This window comes from Monopterus albus, unplaced genomic scaffold (genome assembly GCF_001952655.1).
Source record: "Monopterus albus unplaced genomic scaffold, M_albus_1.0 scaffold3.1, whole genome shotgun sequence".
NCBI classification, from domain to species: Eukaryota; Metazoa; Chordata; class Actinopteri; order Synbranchiformes; family Synbranchidae; genus Monopterus; species Monopterus albus.
Genome location: NW_018127883.1, coordinates 6817034 through 6839381, shown reverse-complemented (window position 1 = coordinate 6839381; position 22348 = coordinate 6817034). Strand labels below are relative to the sequence as shown.

General features: G+C 39.3%; 1 protein-coding gene across 1 annotated transcript in view; it reads left to right on the top strand.

The window, feature by feature from the left end:
* wdr11 (WD repeat domain 11) overlaps positions 1-22348 on the top strand; it is a 53676-nt gene that overhangs the window by 18692 nt on the left and 12636 nt on the right. Inside the window, exons 11-18 of the mRNA XM_020601300.1 lie at positions 1-65; positions 8440-8524; positions 11152-11258; positions 14294-14369; positions 15009-15117; positions 17450-17571; positions 18112-18259; positions 20575-20681. Coding sequence (XP_020456956.1) covers positions 1-65; positions 8440-8524; positions 11152-11258; positions 14294-14369; positions 15009-15117; positions 17450-17571; positions 18112-18259; positions 20575-20681 — 819 coding nt within the window. The remainder of the gene's footprint in view (positions 66-8439; positions 8525-11151; positions 11259-14293; positions 14370-15008; positions 15118-17449; positions 17572-18111; positions 18260-20574; positions 20682-22348) is intronic.

Here is a 22348-nt window from a genome sequence, read left to right as displayed (position 1 = left end):
CATCCGCATGTGTCCACCTCTTACCACCAAAAATATCAATCACTACCAACCCCTGTTGGCTGTGGGTACGTAATAATGCACCACTGACACACAAAACTCAACTCATCTGCATGAAATACTGGATTCTCTGTAAAGGGGAAGAGAGAGAGAAATGGAGAAAGTAATATATAGCATTCATCAAACAATATGGAGCTCATAATGTGAGAGCATCGTTATCAGTTTTTCCTCAAAGTTTGGACCAAGGTGTGCCTTTAGTTTCTGTGCAGTAATTTTTGCACTCGTGTCCAGTATGTGATTTTGTTTCATCACATTGTTTCAGATTAAACTCAGTTGCATCATTGCTGCATTTCAAAGAGAAAACCAACGACATATGAACTGCTTTTGTGTGTGTGTGTGTGTGTGTGTGTGTGTGTGTGTGTGTGGCTTTTCTTTGTGACAGTCATGTCAACAAATAGTTTTACCGAAGATTCGTAAACACTTCATGACTACTACATGCTGCTTATTTAGTTTAGTGGCTGCAAAATCCTCTTAGATAAAGCTGAATCTTATGTATGGGTCAATGCTTGCTAATGCTGAATAATTCTACTGTTGTAGACCTAAGAACCTCTTGCTGACATAAAATAATTCATACTGGAGAAAGATCTTGTGTGTAAGCAGTGGGGAGAATGTCAGTGAATCCCAGAATTTGCAGCTTCATTAGTGTATCCACACTGAAAAAACATGTCATGAGTGTACTAAGACAGTTTAGATCATATACTTGAACTGTATGAAAAATGAATGACATGATTTGTAAAAGTCAATGAAACTGTCTCAGTAATATTCACATGCATACAGCTTCAGTTGTCATATTTGTTTTATTTTGCTTCTTCTGTCAAAGCTACAGCAGCGAACATGCACATACCTATATACCAATCTAAAGTTTGAACACACCTTCTCATTCAGCGGTTTTTCTTTTTCTCTTGTTTTTGGGATGGCATGTCATTGCAGCATGTTGCGGTTGCCATTCTGTTTAAGTGCAGTTTGAATTCTGAATACATTGCAGATAGTGTCACCAGCGAAGAACCCCACACCATCACACCATGAGCTGATATTGGCATAATTTAGATTACTGCAGTAGTGGAATAGGGCTGTTTGCTGCACACGTTTCCTGTATTTCCTTTCTTTTTCCTTGTACCACGACATGTGAAAGTTTAGACTGAGTGATACTATACCATTGTAGCTTTTTGACCTAATGCCCATTAAATGATATTTACCAGTGGTAGATGAGGTATTTGGGATTACACACAAAGAGTATTATGAGCAAAATGTGCTTAAAGTAGCAAAGGTAAAAGTACCGATGAAGAGTAGCCTCCTTTCAAATAGTTGGATATTACAATGTAGTGGAGTGAATATTACAGCATTTCCCATTGAACTGTAGTGGAGTTAGAAGTATTAAGTCCCTCAAATGTATTTTAAGTACACCACTTTCATAAAAACTGTTTACATATTTAATAATTAAATAAAGCATAAACATATTTAATTTGTATGAAAATTCCACCCTGATAGTTTGGGTGTGTTTGGTGGTATATTTGTTCTTTTGACACTGTATTTTGTCAAAATGTCCTCTGTATAAGTGGCTGCCATCCTTCATGCCTTCATCTGTAACTACCCCAAGTCTGGGGCGTTGAGAAGAAGAACCTTGTCTGCTTTGATTTATGAAATGTTGCTGGCCAGTGATGAGAGCACAAAACATCCTGTGAGTGAGGAGTGCATTGTGAGGACACGGGGCTGAATGATTCTCCAGCTGCAGCTACACATTTTAATTGCTTGTGGTTTGAGACAGAAAAATAAGACATAATAAACACTGAAACTAATTTGCATACCAAGACCTCAAACATCAGTTCATCATGAAACAGGAAATTAACAGCTACTGATGAAGGCACGTATTAAGTCAAGCAGACCTTTACCTCAGAACAGCAGCACAATTATCAGATGTATTCATTCGTACGTTCTCCCTAAGTGAACTGTCATTGTGAATGAGACTTTTCAGAATGTTCAGGTCAGCAAATCACAGCGTTTCCCAAAGTAGGTATCCCTTTAAATTTGGATTTAAAACTTTTCTTATGTTCTGCTCTTTAGGACAGTTAACTCTTTAGGGGGTTTCAAAGTGTTTTCAAACTTGCTGATACTTTTGTTGAGCCTTTTGTTAACATATTGCAAATTCCCATCTTTGAATTTGAAATGATTTCTCAAAGGAGATGCACACACCAGTAAGAGTGCATTTGTGAATTTGATTCTCTTGAAGCAGAAATTGAGAGAGTAGCAGTTCATAGACAGCAACTGTGCAGTCTTAGAAAATTATTCAAAGGCATAAACTTAATCTGTTGCCCTCTTGAAAACACCTGCAGAGGGAGAGGGGCAGTGAAAGTTCAGATCCATTTTTTTAGATCAGCAATTACATTTTTTCAGATGTTTTTCCCTTATTTTTTCCTCACAATAATGATGCATGAAATTATAGAAGTCTTGATTTTAATGGATAACTAACAGTAGAATTATGCATATAATATCCGTTTTATCTTTTTTGTCTGTTGCTTTCTGTGTGTGTGTGTGTGTCCACAGTAGTGCCCCGACTTCCATTTATGGCCCAGTCATGCTACTGTTCTATCCCCAACACTGCAATCCTTCAGTTTAGTTGTCAAGCTGAAAAATAGGCTACACACAGATCCCTGACATTGCCCACATAAATTAATCATACCTTAAAGATTGATTGCCTCCCTTAGACCTACAGACAAGCAGGATAACACCTTCAACCTATACAACTTACAACTGTTTATACTGGGTTTCTTTTTTCTCTGATATGTGCATCACATCCACGGTGGTGGAACACAGATCTCCAAAGTCCACTACACATTATTACTTAATTCAGTAATGACTGCAATAGTTTTGAAAGGCTTTAAGGGTTAACCACTGCTGTTCTCTCTCTTATTGAGTGTGTTTACATGGACGTGCATATCTTCAGCCTCCTCAGCTTCCTCATCTTCTATTTTATATATATAAAATTAAGAAATGTTTGGTAACTATATGTATTTGTTTTTCTTAATGAAAACGAGGGAGGTTACCATGTATACACTAATGTTAACAATTGTTAGGCAACTTATTGATACATGGAGTTGATGTATCGCCCATTGGAGGATCAGTATCCGCTGGACAGGGATAGCTAATGTCAACTCCTCTGTTGTCTACAGTGGAAATTGCACTAACACAAAAGACAGGATACTTAAAAAAAATTGTGACAAGGATGCTCATAGACCAGGATACTCATGTCCATGTAAATGCACTCATTAACAGGTTTGTCTTTGATATGTTTGACAGCAGTGAAAGGGAATCTACCAAAAGGGGAAAAAAACACCCCCAGCCTCCCTAAAACAGCCATTTCAAAAACAGTTAATCAGTCAGAGACCTGCAGTTGTTTGTTTTCCTCTCACAATCTGTGTGACTCTGGAGTGGGCGCAGTAGGAGCCTATCACGTCACAGATGGTGTGGGGTTGACTCGGCACAGGTGGTTCCCAGTGGTGTTCTGAATCTAAAACTAGAAAAGGGCGATTGCGTTTTTTTATGCACATCGTTTGTCAAGTCCCCATAGTCATCTTGCAGAGTCAAATAGTTAAACAGTCTGTAGCTGCTTTATTGAAATTTGCCTTTTGTTCCACTTCCTGTGGACTAGGCTGTGAGTTATAAGTTTGGGGGACTGGAAAGTTACATTGGGGACTTAGATAGGAGGACACCATCTCTGCTGTGATTTAAAAGCTGAAGTATGATTAGTTAAAAATATATCATGTGGCTAGTTTATTTCTTTTATAGCCATTTTGTTAGAGTAGCACACTTTGGAGTATACTGTAGGAGTTACACGGACAATAAAAATTGGCATAGGGTGTCACTGTCCTGCTTTATAAATTGAATACATTTCTATTTTACTGTTGCACTTGTCACCTTCTCAGTAATGATGCTGAAATTTGTACTGTGACGGGTGTTCTGGCAGGCACTGGCATTCTGTCACCTCTTCTGTTTACTAAGCCCCCAGAGACTACATCTGATAAAGTGATCCATGGATGAGTCCTTGGTAATACTCGTAGTCTCTTTCTTGGCTTCTGTCAACATTCAGTAAGCATTAGGTTTCTGTCTAATGTGTAACTGAGTTAAAAAGAGGACTTACTGAGTTTCAGTGATGCAGTAACAGTCAAGGGAAAGTGAGTTTTAACACCTTCCACTAGGTGCAAATAAAGCAAGAGATGAGCTCACTGCTGATGGTGTGAAAGCACTGGGGATTGAAATTGCTATCCACATTTTATTTTATATTTGGACAGAAGGCATGGATATCTGTCTCAGTTTTCTCTTTTTCTCTTTACAGTTTTTTTTTTTTTGGCAGTATTCCTTGCTCTTGGACTCTAAAGGGAAGTTAACAGAACCTATGCAGCCAACCTAGCTACCCAGAAGCACTGCTGTTTAGTTGTAAAAAGTTGTAATCTGTGTGAGACAAGACAGCTTTGTTGCAGACAGGTATAAGACCCAGAGCCTTGCTTTTCATTGATATGTACACTGACAAACTGACATGGTTTCTAATCATCTGGCAAACTATTTATTTGTGCTTGCCTGATAGCTATTCTTTGCTACATTGTTTGAATCTGCAAAGTGAAACACCATCATGAGTAGAATAAAGAACATAATTTAATTACAAAATGTGAGAAATAGATACTGATAGAAATGTAGTTATTGATGCATGCACCTCAACAGCAAAAAAAAATAATTGAACTGACTGATTTTCATTCTCAGCTTCAGTTCTTACAAAGGAAATATAAATAATGTTTGGAGTCCACAAATGAATCTTTTCAAAGCCTCCAGTCTGGGGTACACATTATCCTCTCCCACCTTGCACTTATTTATGGAGTCCAGTTCAAGAGGGAATATTCTGCCTCTGCCATCATCTGTACTTTCTTGCTTGTTATTTTTTTGGATTGCCACCAAATTTAATGTTAGGGCGAAAAACAGTCCAATGAATGTATTGATATGATTTGGATAAGGAACGTTACTACTGTAAAAAGTTTAAGTTAGTCATTCATTTTGAAAATTGAGATGGCATGTGTAAGAAACAAACACATTATCGGTTGCAGAGTTTTATGTGCTTTAGTATTGTTGAACAAGTACTGCAGATGTACAAAACTATAGTGCTTAATCTGTGGAGGCTTTTCATTTTTTCAGTGATTGTCACAGCCACATAATTTCCTCAGTGCTCTGTGATTTCGCAGAAGAAATTTTATACACTATGGGAGGTCATCACTAATTTAGTTTAAAGTGTGTATGTATCTGCAGCCACTTAGCTTTGTTTAGCATAAAGCCTGGAAACAGAGAACCTGTTTGCCTGGCTCTGTCCAAAGTAACAAATTTCACATACCCACCACCTGTTAGGCTCACTAATAATTTCTTGGCCTGGAGCAGTGACTTGTTTTTGTTGTTGCTACTGTGGCTTTGCCAGACAACCAGCAGAAACTTGGGAGTGACTATGGCGGGCCAAGGAATTGTTGAGTACAAAACCTCTCATAAAAACACAGCTTGATATTTTACAGTTTTTTATGGATTAAACAAAAACATATGTATGCAACAGAGCTTTATATGTAGGTAGATTTTTTTTTTTTTTTTTTTTTTTTTTTACCTTTTGGACAGAACTGTTTCCGTCTGTTTCTAGTCTTCAGCGAAACTAACTAGGCCGGCCTGCATGATTATATTTAACGGCTAGAAATGATAGTTGTCAATCTTCTACTCTTTTTCTCAAGAAAGAGGAAAGAAGGGTTTTTTTTTTAACCTCATTTATTTTTTCTTTAACACTAGCCAAATCAACAGGAAAGTGAAAACTGAGCAGGATTCAGAATGCTGCTCCCATAGTAACCTGCATCTTCTGAGTGGTCTGTCTGATGAATGGCTGACCTGAATTTAGCTTCTGATTCTTACACCCTACAGTCTTTTGTGGGTGAATAGAACATTTTCCATTTACTGTCATGTATCAAGTATCTGTCCCAGAATCAAATAAAACAGTTTAAAAATACTCTTGATGCCAACTTTAAGGCCAACTTTACGGCCATATGGAGCAACAGCTCTTCTTGATCACTATTGATTCACGTAAACAAATGTTGGTTGTGAGGTAACAGGTATATGTTTATCTCAACCTGACATCTTTACTGAGAGATCATTCAGTCCTACACTACATGCCATCTATCAGCTACATGGGGAGCAAGAGGGAAAGACGCACACATGCAGTACTGTCTGTCACTACCTCCAGATGTTTTTTCAGCATGTGGTCCTCTAGTTGAAGCCCAGTGCAGACTGAGCTGTCCTCTGCAGATGGACAGTTCCATCACACTCAGGATAATTATAAAAACAAATGCATTTCTGCATCTGCCCACATTCACCACAAACATAAAAGTATAGTCCCCCAAACCTTACTAAACATTTTCAAGGCATCATAATGAACTTCTGATTTGCCTTGACATCTGCTGCAGAGCTGTTTGCCATGCTTCTTAATTGAGTAATTATTTTAATTGCTGTGATTTTTATCTTAGATTATAAGATAAAAATCTTGTGCTCTTTACAATTGCTTGCTATGGCTCTGTTCTGGTGACAGCCATTGCCAGAGTCATTATGTTTTCAGGATATACATCAATCTGTCTCATTCTCATGAATATGATATCTCAGGAATACCTTGAGGGTATTTCTTCAGATTTGGCACAAATGCCCACTTGGACCCAAAAGTGAACTGATTACATTTGATTTTGGGGATCGAATATCAATGTTACTGTGACCTCATGTCCATTCCATTGCTACCCAAGAGGATATTTATTCAGGTTTGGCTCAAACATCCATCTGGATTCAAGGACAAGGAGACAAACTCTATCACTCCCCTGTACTACTCTATAAGAAGAGTCTGTAAGTGAAGATGGCATGTTTCTCAATTGAAATTATTCACTGGAATCATACTGTACATGTCAGTATAATGATAACTTCCATTTTGCCAAACATGAATTTAATATCTTTTATTAATTGTCTTCGTCTTCCCTACATACAGTACCTATAAAAAGTATTCACCCCCTTGAATGTTTTACCCTTTTAGTGATTTTATATATCAATCATGGTCAATATAATTTTACTTTTTTGACAGAAAAATTACAAAAAACCTCTTTAATGTCAAAGTGAAAACAGGTTTCTACAAAGTAATGTCAATTAAATAAAAATATGTAATAGGAAATAAGTGATTGCAATAAGAAATTGCAATTGAAATGGGGTTTTTTTCTTGTCAAAAAAGCCAAATCATATTGGCCATGATTGATTTATAAAATCAAACATAGTGTAAAACATCCAAAGGGGTGAATACTTTTTATAGGCACTGTATATTATACGGGTCCGGGCAGATTTGCATGTAAACTGTAATTTGACTGGTTGGTAGAGTCATACAACCATGATGTGGTAATTCTGAGAAGAAGAAGCTTTATTTTATTGTCATTGTAACATTGTGACACTTATAACAAAATTTTGTTTGGAGCCAAGGGCCGAGGGCCCCGGGCCGCTGTGTGCATATGCGCCGCCCTCACGGGCAACCCATGGCATTCTATAGAAATTCTATATATGCCGTTGTAATTGTTTAAGGAAAGGTTTCATAAATAGCAAATGCTTTTTGCATATTTTTCAGAATATAAAATAAGTGATTTAAAACAAACATCCATGTAATCTGTGTACAGTTCTCACAATACCAATGCACACAATTGACTAACTGAGCAAAAATGGGCTCTTATATCCTGTACAAGAAAAGTTAAAATGTGACATCATTGAAGGTGCAAAATTGCTGTGATGCTCCAGTCGAACTTCTTAGTATGAATTTGTTTTGATTGTGATTTTGAACTAGGTCATTGCTAAGAAACATCAACATTCCCTGCAAATGCTAAAAAAAGATGTAAGTTGGTTATAAGTTGATTTTAACTTATTATAGTTGGAAACTTTCCCCAGATAGGTAAATGTCAAAAATAACGTATGTTGATTTTGATATGATTTTCACTGTATCGCTGTATCAAACCTCCTTAGAGTTTCCAGTCAGGGTCAAATGTCATTTGCAGTATTTATTCATGTGTGGTTTGGGGAGGGATAGAGCTGTTGTGCTGTTTTTCCTAGCAGCAGATGAAACACTGCAGTGTTCTCAGGAAGTAAACTGAGTGACACAGAGTTTAATGTACTGCCTCTTTCCACATCTGCTGCATTGACAGGGAACACACAGGGGTGTCACACAAACACCTTTTCTCTGATCCCATTAGAGGCTACAGGCTACTAGGAGAAGTATGTATGGCTTGTGGCTTCTCACCATTCTCTCCATCTCACATTTTTATGTGTTGTGCTTTCTCTTCTCTGCTCTCTTGTTCTCAGGAACCAGTACTGGGTCAGTACTGGTCTATAACCTGACCAGTGGTGTTCTCCATAAAGAACTCAGTGTCCACTCTTGTGAAGTCAGGTAAGACTTTTGTTTCTGTGTAGTTAAATGTTTATGACCATGCAGAACATTTTTCGCAGTTCAGTTCTCAATGGTGAAGTGTACGTGGTACTCTTTAGATGAAATGGTGTTAAAATAAAATGCTAGATGAGCCCCAGGGGCCAGTCAGTCAGCTCAAGGCAAATTGATTATCATTTGATAATTTTCAGGGTCATTAGAGTTTTCAGAGGAAGTTAACACTTCTATAATTAGAGTGCCATATCAGCTCTAGTATATTAAAGAGAAATAACTTCCATGTTTACTTTGTAGGGGTTTTATCTGAATGTTTTCTAAGAGGGCTTCAGCTGAGTATAGATTAAATGGTTAAACATATGGTCAATGTGAGAAAACAAAGACCAAATGCTAATATAGATTAAATGGTTAAACATATGGTCAACATGAGAAAACAAAGACCAAATGCTAAGCGCATGCTTTACATATGATGCTCAGTGCAGAAACATTCTGTCACCATATACTGCCGTCAAGCAAAGGATGCTTAAAAATGAAGCAGTATCATGGATCTGACAAAAATACTGGAGTGATACCTCTGTATATTTATCCCAAAAAACTTTGAATGATGAATTTGTTTCCTGAAGTGTGGGTGAACGCAGAGGGAGCTAAGACCAGCTTTGCATATTGTGCAAAAAAATGATTTACAACAACCTAATAAATGGCATTACAAGACCTATATTTTACTCTGTGTGTGTCTGTATTTGGGGTAGAAAGAAGAAGCCTGCTTTAGACTAGTGATGTTCATTGTTATGTACAGAGTGATGACAATTGCCTTGACATTGACTCAGCAAGTTTCTGGACTCTGAAAGGATGAACACTATTTCTCCAAAAGATATTTGTTGTTTTGATGGTGGTACTAGATGTTCCAACGCGGGGGAGCAACATTTCCCTTAAGTGTTCAGTTGGGTTGATATCTGGTGACTGTGAAGGCCATAGCATATATGATTCATCATTTTCATACTCATCAAACCATTCAGTGACCCATTTTGCACTATAGATGGGGGCACTGTCATCCTGGAAGAGACACTCATTTATTCTGGGGTTTTTTTTTTTGTTATTGTTTTGTTTCTAGTCACTCATCTGTATCTCCCCAGAGCTGCTGATGTAACAGTTAAGATATAGTAAGTGTAGTGCTGTATTTGTCCAATTAAAAATAACAAATATGCTCCACTATCACTGTCTGACAAAAAGTCAAACACAGGTGTTACTAACAAGGTAGAGCTCTGGCATTGTGCATGCTGACTCCTTGAAACACCTGAGCAGAACAGAGCCATCATTATTAATAGTTATTCTTTTGTTGTGCTGTGACACGCCAAAATGTCTGCTGGGAGAAGGCTCTTCTGATTTCTGCATTCTTCATATAAATATAAATTTCCATTGTAATTTGAACTGAATTATTTGGTGTAGGTGGAAATCGAGCCAATCAAGCTGTCAATCACACATCAAAGGTGAAAACTGATACAGTCTGAACCCTGCACCACTTTCTGAGCTACACCACAGCCAAACATCAGCAAAGACCAGGCTGTGCTTCATTAGTTAGTATTCTCCAACGAGCTGCAAAACTATTTCACCAGGATTAATTAAGCACGAGATTGAATCTATTAACGCCGTTAAGAGATTGATTTTGAGAAAACACCATTCGTTCAAGTAGAGCCAGGTTTTCTTTAATGAGAGAAGTTGGTGTCCACAAATGCAAGTTTCCAGCAAACTTTAATGAGCTATGTGACACAAGCGACTTGAAATTTCGGCAGCTGCCTCTTCGTGTGCAAATGGGTGTATGTGTGGATTAAAGTGAGCGATTAGGCATTGGTTGTCTCTGCCTGGTTTTCGATGTCACTGTGAATTTGCTCTACTCTCTCGTGACAGCAGCCATCTTTTCATTTCTCGCTGCTGTTCCCTGAGCTCACCTACTACATGTAGTATTTAACATATCACACGGTTTATTTGCTTGATGTTGCACACTGCTTTGGTGCATTTGAACCCCTTGTGTTTTATAAATGTCCATATAATCAAAGGTAGAGCAAATAAAAGGACACAAATTAAAAAAATCCACATCCAAGTAATTCCATCAGATCAGAGCCTTCTCTTGAAAACATCCTCCCTTTTTTTGGTTCCTGTCTAGATGAATGTAGAGCAGTGTATTTATTTCTAGTGCTATGACATAGAGTGCAATACTAAGTTCAAAGTTGTGTGTTTTGTGTAGTAGGAAGAGCAGAGGTGGTTATGGAAATGAGTCCAGCAGCCCCTGCCCCAGCACACCCAAGCCAAAAGAGACCTAGGCTACTTAGCATCTCATTTACATTTACTGGGGAAATCAACTAATTAATCATGTGGCTATTTATAATCTCATTACAGTGGGGTTTGTGCTCCCTGAGCTGGGCCCTCTTCTCAAAAATATTCATATCTCACACTTGCTGGCTTGATTTGCTGTACTTTTTTTTTTCTTTTGCCTTGCTTTTGGATTTTTGTAGCAGTTTTAGGTGTACCATTTACCTTACTGCTTGCTAGGATGTAGTGGAAGAGCTACACAGCAAGTATTAGATAGTAGTAGTGTTTGTTTAACTACATAAAATTGTGTGTGTGTGCTTTTTTCATAGGGGAATTGAATGGGTGAGTCTTACCAGTTTCCTGTCTTTTGCCACTTCTGCTCCCAACAACATGGGCTTGGTGCGAAATGAACTGCAGCATGTCGACCTGCCTACTGGTGAGAGGCTTACACACATGCACGTTTGTTAGTATTCCTCATGTAGTCTTTATGCTGACTTTCATTCATATCATGGAGATTTACCTAAACCTAGCTCACCCTAACTTTAAATAAGTTTTCACCCTAAAAGTCAATGATTTACATAGTGGGGACTGGCATCTGGTGGTAAACAACTTCAGTCCCCACAGTTAGAGTAATACCAGGCACACACAAACAAGGTGTGTTTCCACCGGAAAGTTTCTGGCAATTTTTGTTGCCAGGAACTAAAGTCCAAGAACTTTCCTTGTGGTAAAAATCCCTCAAGCGCATTGGGGTTTGGATTTCTACAGCAGGGCCAAAGTCCTGGGAAGATTAAACAAATTGCCTGCAAACTTAGAAGCTACACTGTCGGCAGTAGAGTTGTAAGAATGTGGTATTTCACTGTTCAGTGATGCTCAGCATTGCAGGTCTCGGCTCGTTAGTTCTTGGACCTTCAGAAAGTCGCCCCCCCCTCCAACTATGGACTTTTGTGTGGGGTAGAGCTATGCCCCAGAACTATATTTAAACCCACTTTCCACCTGTGGAAAAGCAGGTAGAGGAACTAAGTTCTCTAGTTCCAAAAGGTTCCTTTTCCTTTTAGAAGGTTCCTTTGATAGAATTGGGCTACAAACACATTATCACCTGTACTCAATGGTGCCAATTGATACTTTTATATTTGCCTATGTTCTTGAGGTTTCTGTTTTGCTCAAGGTTCCTGCAACTTCATTGACAAAGAAAATGGAAATTTAAGTCTCTTACCCTCTGACTTTATCTTTTCATCTACTGTCCAGTATCTATATGTTTTTTTAAGAGAATATTTTTGTTATCCTCCAGGGTACACAGTCCTCGAATTAAGGTCCAGATTAAACCACTAGGTGACACCTAACTCTGAAAATGAGATCCTATCCTGAGCTCTTACAGAGCAACTTATATTCCTGCTTGAGCCAGTTAAAGGGTCTATAGAGTTACTGCACCAATAGTGTTATCATTGTGTGCCTCCTCCACCTCCTGGCGAGAAGCAGGGGAAATGCTACATTTTCTGTGCCAAAGAGAGAGGAGAATTGGAAAATAAGCTGAGCGGGATGTAATGAGTTCTCAGGAAGAGATGATTAAAGGTTTCAGTGAAAAGAAGTTTTAGTTTTCAGTTTATGCATTTATATATGAGAATTACTATATATCTAGTTTTGTAATATGAATAGTTGCTAAGCATTTTATTATTTTCATATATCACTCCTGTTTTTGTCATGCTTATCCAGCTCCTGAATTATTGCCTAGAGAACCTAGCATGGACACAGTAAACAATATGGCATCAGTCAAAAGACTCTCCCCGTTCAAGACAGTGACAAGGCTGAGTCCATTTTAAATGACTCTCTTAAGGACCAGAGTTTTCAGAGCTAACAGTCCATGGCACTGGCTTTGGTTACAGCCCCATACTCTTTCCAAAACACATATACTGAATTGTTGTTCTTACAAGTTCAAATGAACTCAGGTGGCTGACATCCTCAGAAGTGTCCTTAACTGGACATTTAGCTATCGGTAATGCATACAGGTTGTGTGGTCCTCCTGGCCATGGCGCACATTTCTGATGTAGTCACGTCTCACCAAGAGTTGAATGAGAAGATAAATATCAGTTTGTGTTCAGTACAGAGATGAATTAGGTCTGGGACATGTTTAGCCTAGCATAACGCTAAAATGAAAGAGGAAACGGTGAGTAATGGCTTGCTAAGCTCCATAAAACACTGAAAATGTTCAGTGGCTCCCAGGATATCTTATTTACGAGTTACAACTTGTATGAAGAAATAAAAATGAGACAGTGTGATTTAAAAAGCAGGTAGTGATTAGACTTTTTTACAGAAAGAATAAGTGGTCAAATATAGTTTTTCATTCTACTTATTTGAGCTGCAGTTTTATTTTTACCATATGCTTACAATGTTTTTATATATTGAATGACTATTATACCAAAATTCTGATTCCTGGTGCACGTACATATCCCATACCAGATTCATAAGAATGCAGGCAGATTTGTGGATTTTTGTTCCTGTTACTTGAGTGTGCATTAATCTTATTTATTTATGGAAAGTGAGAATATTTTTGCATAAACAACTCCTTAAATAGAACAGCACCAAAATAAGATCTGCATTGACTGATGCTAATCTACTAAGGCAGACATTTCTGAATGGACAATTCAATGAAAAGATTTTGTGTGTGTTGCAGTAATTGGAAAAGCTTGGTGTTGAAAAGTGGTATTTAACTCAGTTTGCATTGCCTCGTACAACATAATTATTTTGCAGATAATTACACATTATTTACACATGGATGATTATGGCTAGTGTCATTTGCTCATCACTTTGAGGCACCTTTTAAGTTATTATACTTGAATGCTATAGTTGCACCATGAACTGTATTCAAGACTTTGACAGGTACATGTGTCTATTTGTGAATGCAGATTTAACACAGGTGATTAGAATTTGTAGGCTGATTATCTGAAAAGTAAAATAAGATAGTTGATACTTTGTAATCAGGACAAATGATCCTTCACATTATGGAAAACAAAAGATGAAATGGATAAGTGGGCTTGAGTGCACCACAGGTTTCCAGAGTTTTCTTTACACCATGCTAACTGCTGTCATAAGACAGCTGTAGGAAGTCACCCCCCTCACCCAACCACAGGCTGCTCTGTGACTTGTAGATTTTAAATAGGCCACCTTCCTAAGCATCCTAAGCAAAATCAGATCAGCACTTCCTTAGGCAAATGTTTTGCAGAACACTTGAAGGGCCATTCTTATTTCGCTTGAAGGGACCCCTTGGCTCTCTGCATCATGTCAGCTTTGGTGGGAGAAAAGTTGTGAATGAAAAGCAACATGATTGGATTTTGATCAAGTGGAAACAATCAATTATTAAGTTTTCTCTCCCTGCTCCAGTGAGAGGTGAAACAGGGATTCCCTAGCACCAAAGTGAAATGAGATGATGGCTTTCATCATCACATCCTCTCTCTCTCTGTCTATTGTATTTTCCAGGGAGATGTTTTGCATTCAGAGGTGATCGAGGAAACGATGAGCCACCTATTGAGATGATTAAAGTGTCCCATCTCAAGTGAGTTGTTTGCTGTCCTCACCACAAGCAAAACCAAATACCAACGATACCACATAGTCCTCCAGTGCTTTTAGCTGATACACACACTGTACATTTATACATCATTTACACAGAGCCCATCACCTTATCTGCCTGGAGCCATCTCTGCACATTTTAATACCATACCAATACCCAGGTTGGAATTCTAAGGGAAGCCTCCAAAATACTTAAAAAGCACAGACCCACCATTAACTGTATTGCTTTATTTTTTTATTATCCCTAAAAAACTTCACATGTTGTACACTGTATTGTATTGTTAATTTTCTCTTTTTTTGTTTTATCATTGCTGCATCTTTTAATGGGACTGAGATATTCAGTAAAATATGAGTATGCACCTAAAGTCAACACACATTTTTTTGAGAAATGAAATCATTCCCAAAGGTTATCAAAGAGCAGCTGTCTTTTGTATACTGTCACTGTTTGTTGCTAATCTGACACAAAGATTACTGTACTTGGTGGCAGACAGCATTTACACTTTCAAACCACATACCAATTTTTGAGACCCTTTTTGAGTTCAACAAATACAAGAATTTTTACAGTGGTGCAGTGGACAGTGGATGTTTTGAAAATGAATGTGTGTGCTTGTAATGCCCATTCTAGGCAGTACCTGGTGGTGGTGTTCAGAGACAAACCCCTGGAGCTGTGGGACACCAGGACGGGGACACTTCTCCGAGAGATGGCTAAGAACTTTCCTACTGTTACTGCACTGGTACTGACAAATCTACATACTAACATTTTTTCTCCAAGCTAGGTTTGGGAGCAACACAAGGAGAATATACAACAAATACTATTAAAATTGAAATAAAACAGAAATGACATGTTTCTAAACAGGTGTTCATGCATTCTCATGCCGTCACAGCTAGCTGCATTTCGACTATCGGAACCTAATGAGCAGTACACACCATGCTTCCCTAACCCATCGCCCAACATAACCTCATGGTTTGATGCAGACCATCCTGCTTTGCTTGTCCACTGCATTTTTTGCTGTCTGTTTAGGGGAGAGAGAGGCTGGTTTCTTCTCAAACACAAGGCAGAGTAGAGGATGTGAAGGACCACTCCATAGTGCAACAATCAGCCAGTAACAGACTGTATGAGCAGTTTATCAAACAGCTGTTGAACAAGAAGAACACAGACTTGCAGAAGTGTGGTGCCTTCACAGCTTTGCCTGCGGTCCACTTAATGAAGCATGAGACTCTGCTATGTCCAGCCCTCCCTCTCCCTGCTTGCTCCTCTCCACCCATCCCTTCATGAGCACCAAACGGTCACACAGTGTCACAGTTTGGAGAGAAATTCACCAAGTTAGCAGACAGCATTCAACTGATGGCCATTAAAATATTGTAATGTTACTCACCAAGCTGACTGCCCTGCTTCATGTCTACAGTAAACACCGCACAGCAACTTCCACTAAATGGCAGATGGACACGACACATTTACAGCCATCACAATTTGTGAGCATCGACAGAGAAAAGAACAAATGCACCCTGAAAAGGTCACATCATAAATAACACTTTTACACTCTATCATATATACAGTAGTACACTTGCTGTTGGAAAACACATCTGAATTTGAATAAAACACACTGTCGAGTGCAGCTGTATCGTTGTAGTAACTTGAGAGAACAACACATGGCAAAGTAATATCACCACAGCTGTAGCAGGCGCCAAACCACTGACCCAGAGCCAGACTCTGGGGAAAAATGACCAAGTTAGTGGAGACTACAATACATTTAGCTGGCAGGCACCAAAATAATCTAATTCATGGTCACAAACTGATTCACCAGCAACAGCAGACCAGTGGCTTGTGTATGAACTTGCCTGGATGTAACTGACAGACTACTATAACTAAAAGTAGCAACACGGTGACATCCTTAGCGTAGCCAGCTGCTGTTACAGTCACACTGGGAGTGCAAATGACATGTTCTGGCATGATTTAGCTACAAGCACAAAGGGTAATAATGGTTTGAATTGTTATTATACTATCAGTCAAGCAGAAATAATGCCAATGCCTTTGTAATTTTTTCTGTCAACTCTCTTCATTGGGTGAAAGATATAAATGATATAAGATTATGATCCAAGTCCAGTTTCGTTGGTTTCTTTTCTCTTCCTAACTTTCTCTTTTTGTCCTTCTTTTCCATGTAGCTATCTCAGCTAACACTGGAATCAACAGCTTGCTAGCCTGTCAAACAGCTGTAGTTATGTCAGTTGAGCTGAAGTGTGCTCCTGTATTGATTGACAGCCATGAGCTCCTGCCCCTGACAGTGGCCTTCTCTGATTGGTTAAGAGAGTTATCTGGTCAGAAACCTTTATAATATCTCTGCACTGCCTCCAGATTGTTTGATGAGTCACAGGAGCCTTTGACAGAAATTCTCCCCATTAAGATAGGTTTTGGGGGATGTTTCTATTAAGAAAATATTTGAAAAATAAAGCATACTGTAACTTTAACAAACCGCACTGTCAGTGTTGTTGATTTCTTCTTTTACTAATAGTATCATACTTTTGTGTTTGTGTTGGCCCCTTGAAAGATTAGTCTGGAAATGTTTGCAAGATTAGCATTTTTTTTTTTCTGTTGCTGTACCGACTGGAATCACTCTAGAAATTTGTTGTACGTGTTACAATGACAATAAAGGATTATCTTATCTAATCTAACATTGGCTTCATTTGACCAGAGAAATACTCGTAAAAGAAGACTTACTGTATGCTGGACATTGGAGCTGTACAATCATCCACCTTGCAAATAAAAACGCCACTAACCTTAATAATACATACCCGCCTCCCCCAGCTCTCTATTGCTGTCTCATTTCCATATTGATATCAATCTCAAGTTAACCAGACTCTCGCAAGAGTGTTCCACTACGGCTGGGGAATACAGTTCTCCTGATCACCTCAGTTTCTCTTGTGTGAGCATGTGCAGATCACTTCCCTTTCCTCTTGTCTCTGTCTTTTTACACTGTAATTGTTTTCTGTTATTTCAGTGAATGTGGTGGAGGATGGTTTGTTTCTGTAACAGCAACCTTATGTATGTATGTATGTGTGTGAAAACAGGAGTGGTCCCCATCCCACAACCTGAAGAGTCTAAAGAAGAAGCAGATGGCAGCGAGGGAGGCAATGGCACGACAGACAGTGTCAGATGCTGAGCAGAGTAGTGTTGAATCCTCAGTCATCAGGTCAGCATTATAAAGCCTTTTGTCAGGGTAGAAAGCCCTAAGGCAGAGTGCCACATGTTTTTTAGACTTCCATGAATGCAATCTTCCAGCACCAGACTGACTGCAATTCATGGAATTCTATTTTTAATTCAACGTCTAATCATTCTATTTCCAAAACATTTTAACCCCTTATTATATTTGATTAATTATTTGATAGCGGAAGTCAACATTCCAGTAGTCTAATTAGTTCTTATATTGTGTAAATATCAAAGATACTGCAGCTGCAGAAAACGTGACCTGGAACAATCTTTTTTGCCTCAACATTATTGTTGCAATAACATTTACATACAGTTGAGCTCTATGTCTAAGTTCATGTTTGCATTTGTACAACTGGGTTATCATATGCAGATGGTAAATGCATTACCACTATCAGCAACATACAGAAATACTGAATACCAAGATATCTAAGTCCAAATATTTCACAATGGACCCAGTGGAAAAATGCCAACATGTTATGCGTATCTGAGAGAATTATCTGCTTGTGTGATTTCTCCACTGCAGCCTCCTGCAGGATGCAGAAAGCAAGTCAGAGACCAGCCAGGCCATCTCAGCAAGGGAGCATTTTGTATTCACTGACACAGATGGGCAGGTCTACCATATCACTGTAGAGGGCAACACAGTCAAAGATGGTGCACGGATTCCCCCTGATGTGAGTCATTTTTGTCTCTTTTTAACTTCATATTCTCCTGAAATACTTCAAGGTCATCCCCCTTGACCCTTGCACAAAGCAGTGATTTTCGAATATTCAAAGATAGTCAAATAGTTCCCAGTGAATATCGAATAGCATTTTAGCTTGAAATGCCCATCCCTAATGCCTACCCACTTCATACTGTACCTCTCCTGCTCCTTTCAATTTAATATGTCATTAATCCTGTCTGTATACAGTTTTAAATCTGTCTTTTCTTCTCCTTGTTTACATTTTGTGGATGTCCTACAGTAGCATAACTTTTACTGTGCGTCTCTCCTTTCCCATATGTATCAGTCATCTCTAAACTATTCATCAATATTTTCTTTCAGCATTGTAGACTGCACTGTCTCTTATATACTGTTCTTTATTTTTGCACACCTCATCAATTCAGTCACTTCTTTTTAGATAAAACATATGGTTGTCCCCTTTGTCTGTTCTTGCATCATCTCTCATGTTTAAAGGTTAAATAGTTTTTTGCAATATGTACTATTCTTTATCAGTGTCGAAGAGATTGGAAAGATGATAGCAGTGTTTCACATCAATTACTTCCCTGTTTTTCTGATCACACATCTGCATTGTGTCAAGCTCGAAAGAATCACTGCCTTCTGGTTGTCAGCCAGCACCTGCAAAATTTACTTCTCTATAAAGTAAAAGTCATTGTACCTTGTGTCCTTCAGGTTTTTTGTGGGGCTTGTGAGTAATACACTTAATTTAACTAAATGTGCCAGCCTCAGAAAGAAATCAATGTGATGTTTTTTAAGCTAAATTCTACAGCTTTACATGTTTAGAATAAACAATAAACTGAACTATGTGTGATTTTGAATGTCATCAGTGTGTCATCACTTTGTCCCAGATGTTGTTTTGCACCTGTTTTCCCTACTGGTTAAGAGTGGTACTCATGCTCAGGAAGATAATATAGGTTTTTATTTACCTGGTAACCTAGCTATGAATTTACTTTCACAGCAAAATGGCCAGACTAGAAAACATATGTTATTGCTGAGGACAGCAGTAGTTTGTTTCACCTGGGTGACTACAAAGATGTGGTAATATAGCAGCACAATGTTTTATTACTTTGCAAGTCAAAATGTCACTGCTAACAAAGAACCATTTGATTGTAAATTAAAGAAAGGTGTTTAGTTGCCCAGGCATTCATTTTCCACTGACTAGCATAAACTTGAAGCTGTTGTTTGGCAAGTCTTTTGGACTTTGGCTTCAGGAACTTTCCCATACACATTATCTTGTTTTGACTTGTAATTGTGTGGAGCCAAGTCTTGCTATAGACTAAAAGGTTTGGACATAAGTGTGTCCGAACCTTTGATTTGTAGTGTAGGTGCAGTAGCACCTTATGCCCATGTTTTGTCATTAAAAATAGCACAGTTTGAGACCTTTTCACAAACCTTGATTTTATTTTTCTTTTTTTTTTATTCATCTTGCGCCATCAGCCTTTTCTAAAGGAAAAGCACTATAGTATATCGATTTCTCAAATCCATTTCTATGCAGCAGATAGGATTGTAAGGCAGTCTGTTTTTCTATTCATACCACTCAGACAGACACTAGAGGTTTAACTGGGGATTTTAGGGCCTTATCTTCATGATGGCTGCAGATTTATTGCTTAAAGATTTGAGTATCCCATTTGAATGTCCCAAAGATTTTACAGTTCTTTCAGTATGATAGATGATTTTTTTTTATATCTCTTTCATGAAACTGACAGAAATTCTCTTAAAAGGTTGAGTCCTATTGTCCATGTACTGAAGGTGAACTGACACTTAATGTCTTCACATATCAGCGCTCTTTCTTTTGGCGTATTAGATTACTTTCCTGTAGAATGTATGTATATTGTTTTATGCTCAAGGGAAAAGGTGTTTTTATGCTGCTGGGATTAAATTTATTTTAACTATCCAGTTAAAATCATGACAATTTTTCTTGATATTTATCTTATAATTATATGAAGGATGATTGTGGATCTCAGATAATTTAAAAACAAATTCACATAGGTTATCTCAGTACTTGGAGGATACAATTACAGCAGCTCATTAGTGTGGCTAGTAGACAGTAAACCTTATAGTTTGGTGTCTGTAAACAGTTGAAAATTAAGGCAAAATTCAAATCAAGACTGTTAAATGAATGTTTAGGTTTACCTTAGCTTTCAAATGCTTGACTTAATTAATTAGTGTGTTAATTAGGAACCTATGAGTAGGGGACAAATGTGCAGCTGTTCTTTCTTTATAACATAACATGTTCTTGCAGTAAACATCTTTTCTCTGCCTGTGTTGCAGGGTAGTATGGGCAGTATTGCCTGCATTGCTTGGAAAGGTGACACTCTGGTGCTTGGAGATGTAGATGGCAATCTCAACTTCTGGGACCTCAAAGCTCGTTTGTCCAGGTAACAGCCAAAACCCTAAGATTTTAGCCAAGTTTTAGGCAACATGTTCTTATACTGCCTTGCGGCCAGTTGTTCTCCAACTCTCTCCTTGGTCAACTAAATGCCAACCAACACAAATACTTGTACTTTTTATTTTGATGTTTTCATTAATATTTAGAATTTTTTTAATTCAAATGTTCAAATGGTTCACAGTTTGTCATCTGTGCTCATATATTTGAACATCACACCTGGGATAGGTTTCTCACCGCCGTTTGTGCCTATGGGCTGAATGGCAGTGTAGAGTATCCGGCCTTCTTGGAGTTCCTGGGAAGGGTGCTGGAAAACACTCTGACTGGGGACTCTGTTGTTCTACTTGGGGACTTCAACGCTAACGTGGGCAGCGACAGTGACACCTGGAGGGGCGTGATTGGGAGGAACGGCCCCCCCGTTCTGAACCCGAGTGGTGTTCTGTTATTGGACTTCTGTGCTAGTCACAGTTTGTCCATAACAAACACCATGTTCAAGCATAAGGGTGTCCATCAGTGCACGTGGCACCAGGACACCCTAGGCCGGAGGTCAATGATCGACTTTGTGGTTGTTTCATCTGACCTTCGGCCGTACGTCTTGGACACTCGGGCGGAGCTGTCAACTGATCACCACCTGGTGGTGATGTGGATCCGATGCCGGGGGAAGAAGCTGGACTGACTCGGCAGACCCAAACGTATTGTGAGGGTTCGTTGGGAACATTTAGCAGAATCCCCTGTCAGAGAGATGTTCAACTCCCACCTCCGGCAGAGCTTTGACCAGATCCCGGGGGAGGTTGGAGACATTGAGTCCGAGTGGACCATGTAGGGGGATTGCGGCGGCAATCCCCGAACCCAGTGGTGGACACCGGAAGTAAGGGATGCTGTCAAGCTGAAGGAGTCCTTTCGAGCCCGGTTGGCTCGAGGGACACCTGAGGCAGCTGACAGGTACCGGAAGCCCAAGCGGACTGCAGCCCGGGTGGTTGTGGAGGCAAAAACTCGGATCTGGGAAGAGTTTGGTGATGCCATGAAAGAGGGACTATTGGTCAGCCTCGAAGAAATTCTGGCAAACCGTCCGGCACCTCAGAAGGGGGAAGCAGTGTCCTGCCAAAACTCTTTACAGTGGAGGTGGGCAGCTGTTGACCTCAAATGGGGACATTGTCGGACAGTGGAAGGAATACTTCGAGGATCTCCTCAACCCCGGTATCACAGATCTGGGAAGAGTTTGGTGATGCCATGAAAGAGGGACTATTGGTCGGCCTTGAAGAAATTCTGGCAAACCATCCGGCACCTCAGAAGGGGGAAGCAGTGTCCTGCCAAAACTCTTTACAGTGGAGGTGGGCAGCTGTTGACCTCAAATGGGGACATTGTCGGACAGTGGAAGGAATACTTCGAGGATCTCCTCAACCCCGGTATCACGTCTTCCAACGAGGAAGCAGAGGCCGGGGGCTCGGAGGTGGACTTGTCAATCACCCAAGCTGAAGTCACCGAGGTAGTTGAGAAGCTTCTTGGTGGCAAGGCACCGGGGGTGGATGAGATTCATCCTGAGTACCTTAACTCTGGATGTTGTGGGGGTGTCATGGTTGACATGCCTCTGCAACCAACATCACATGGTAGTCGGGGACAGTGCCTCTGGATTGGCAGACTGGGGGGGGGGTCCCCCTT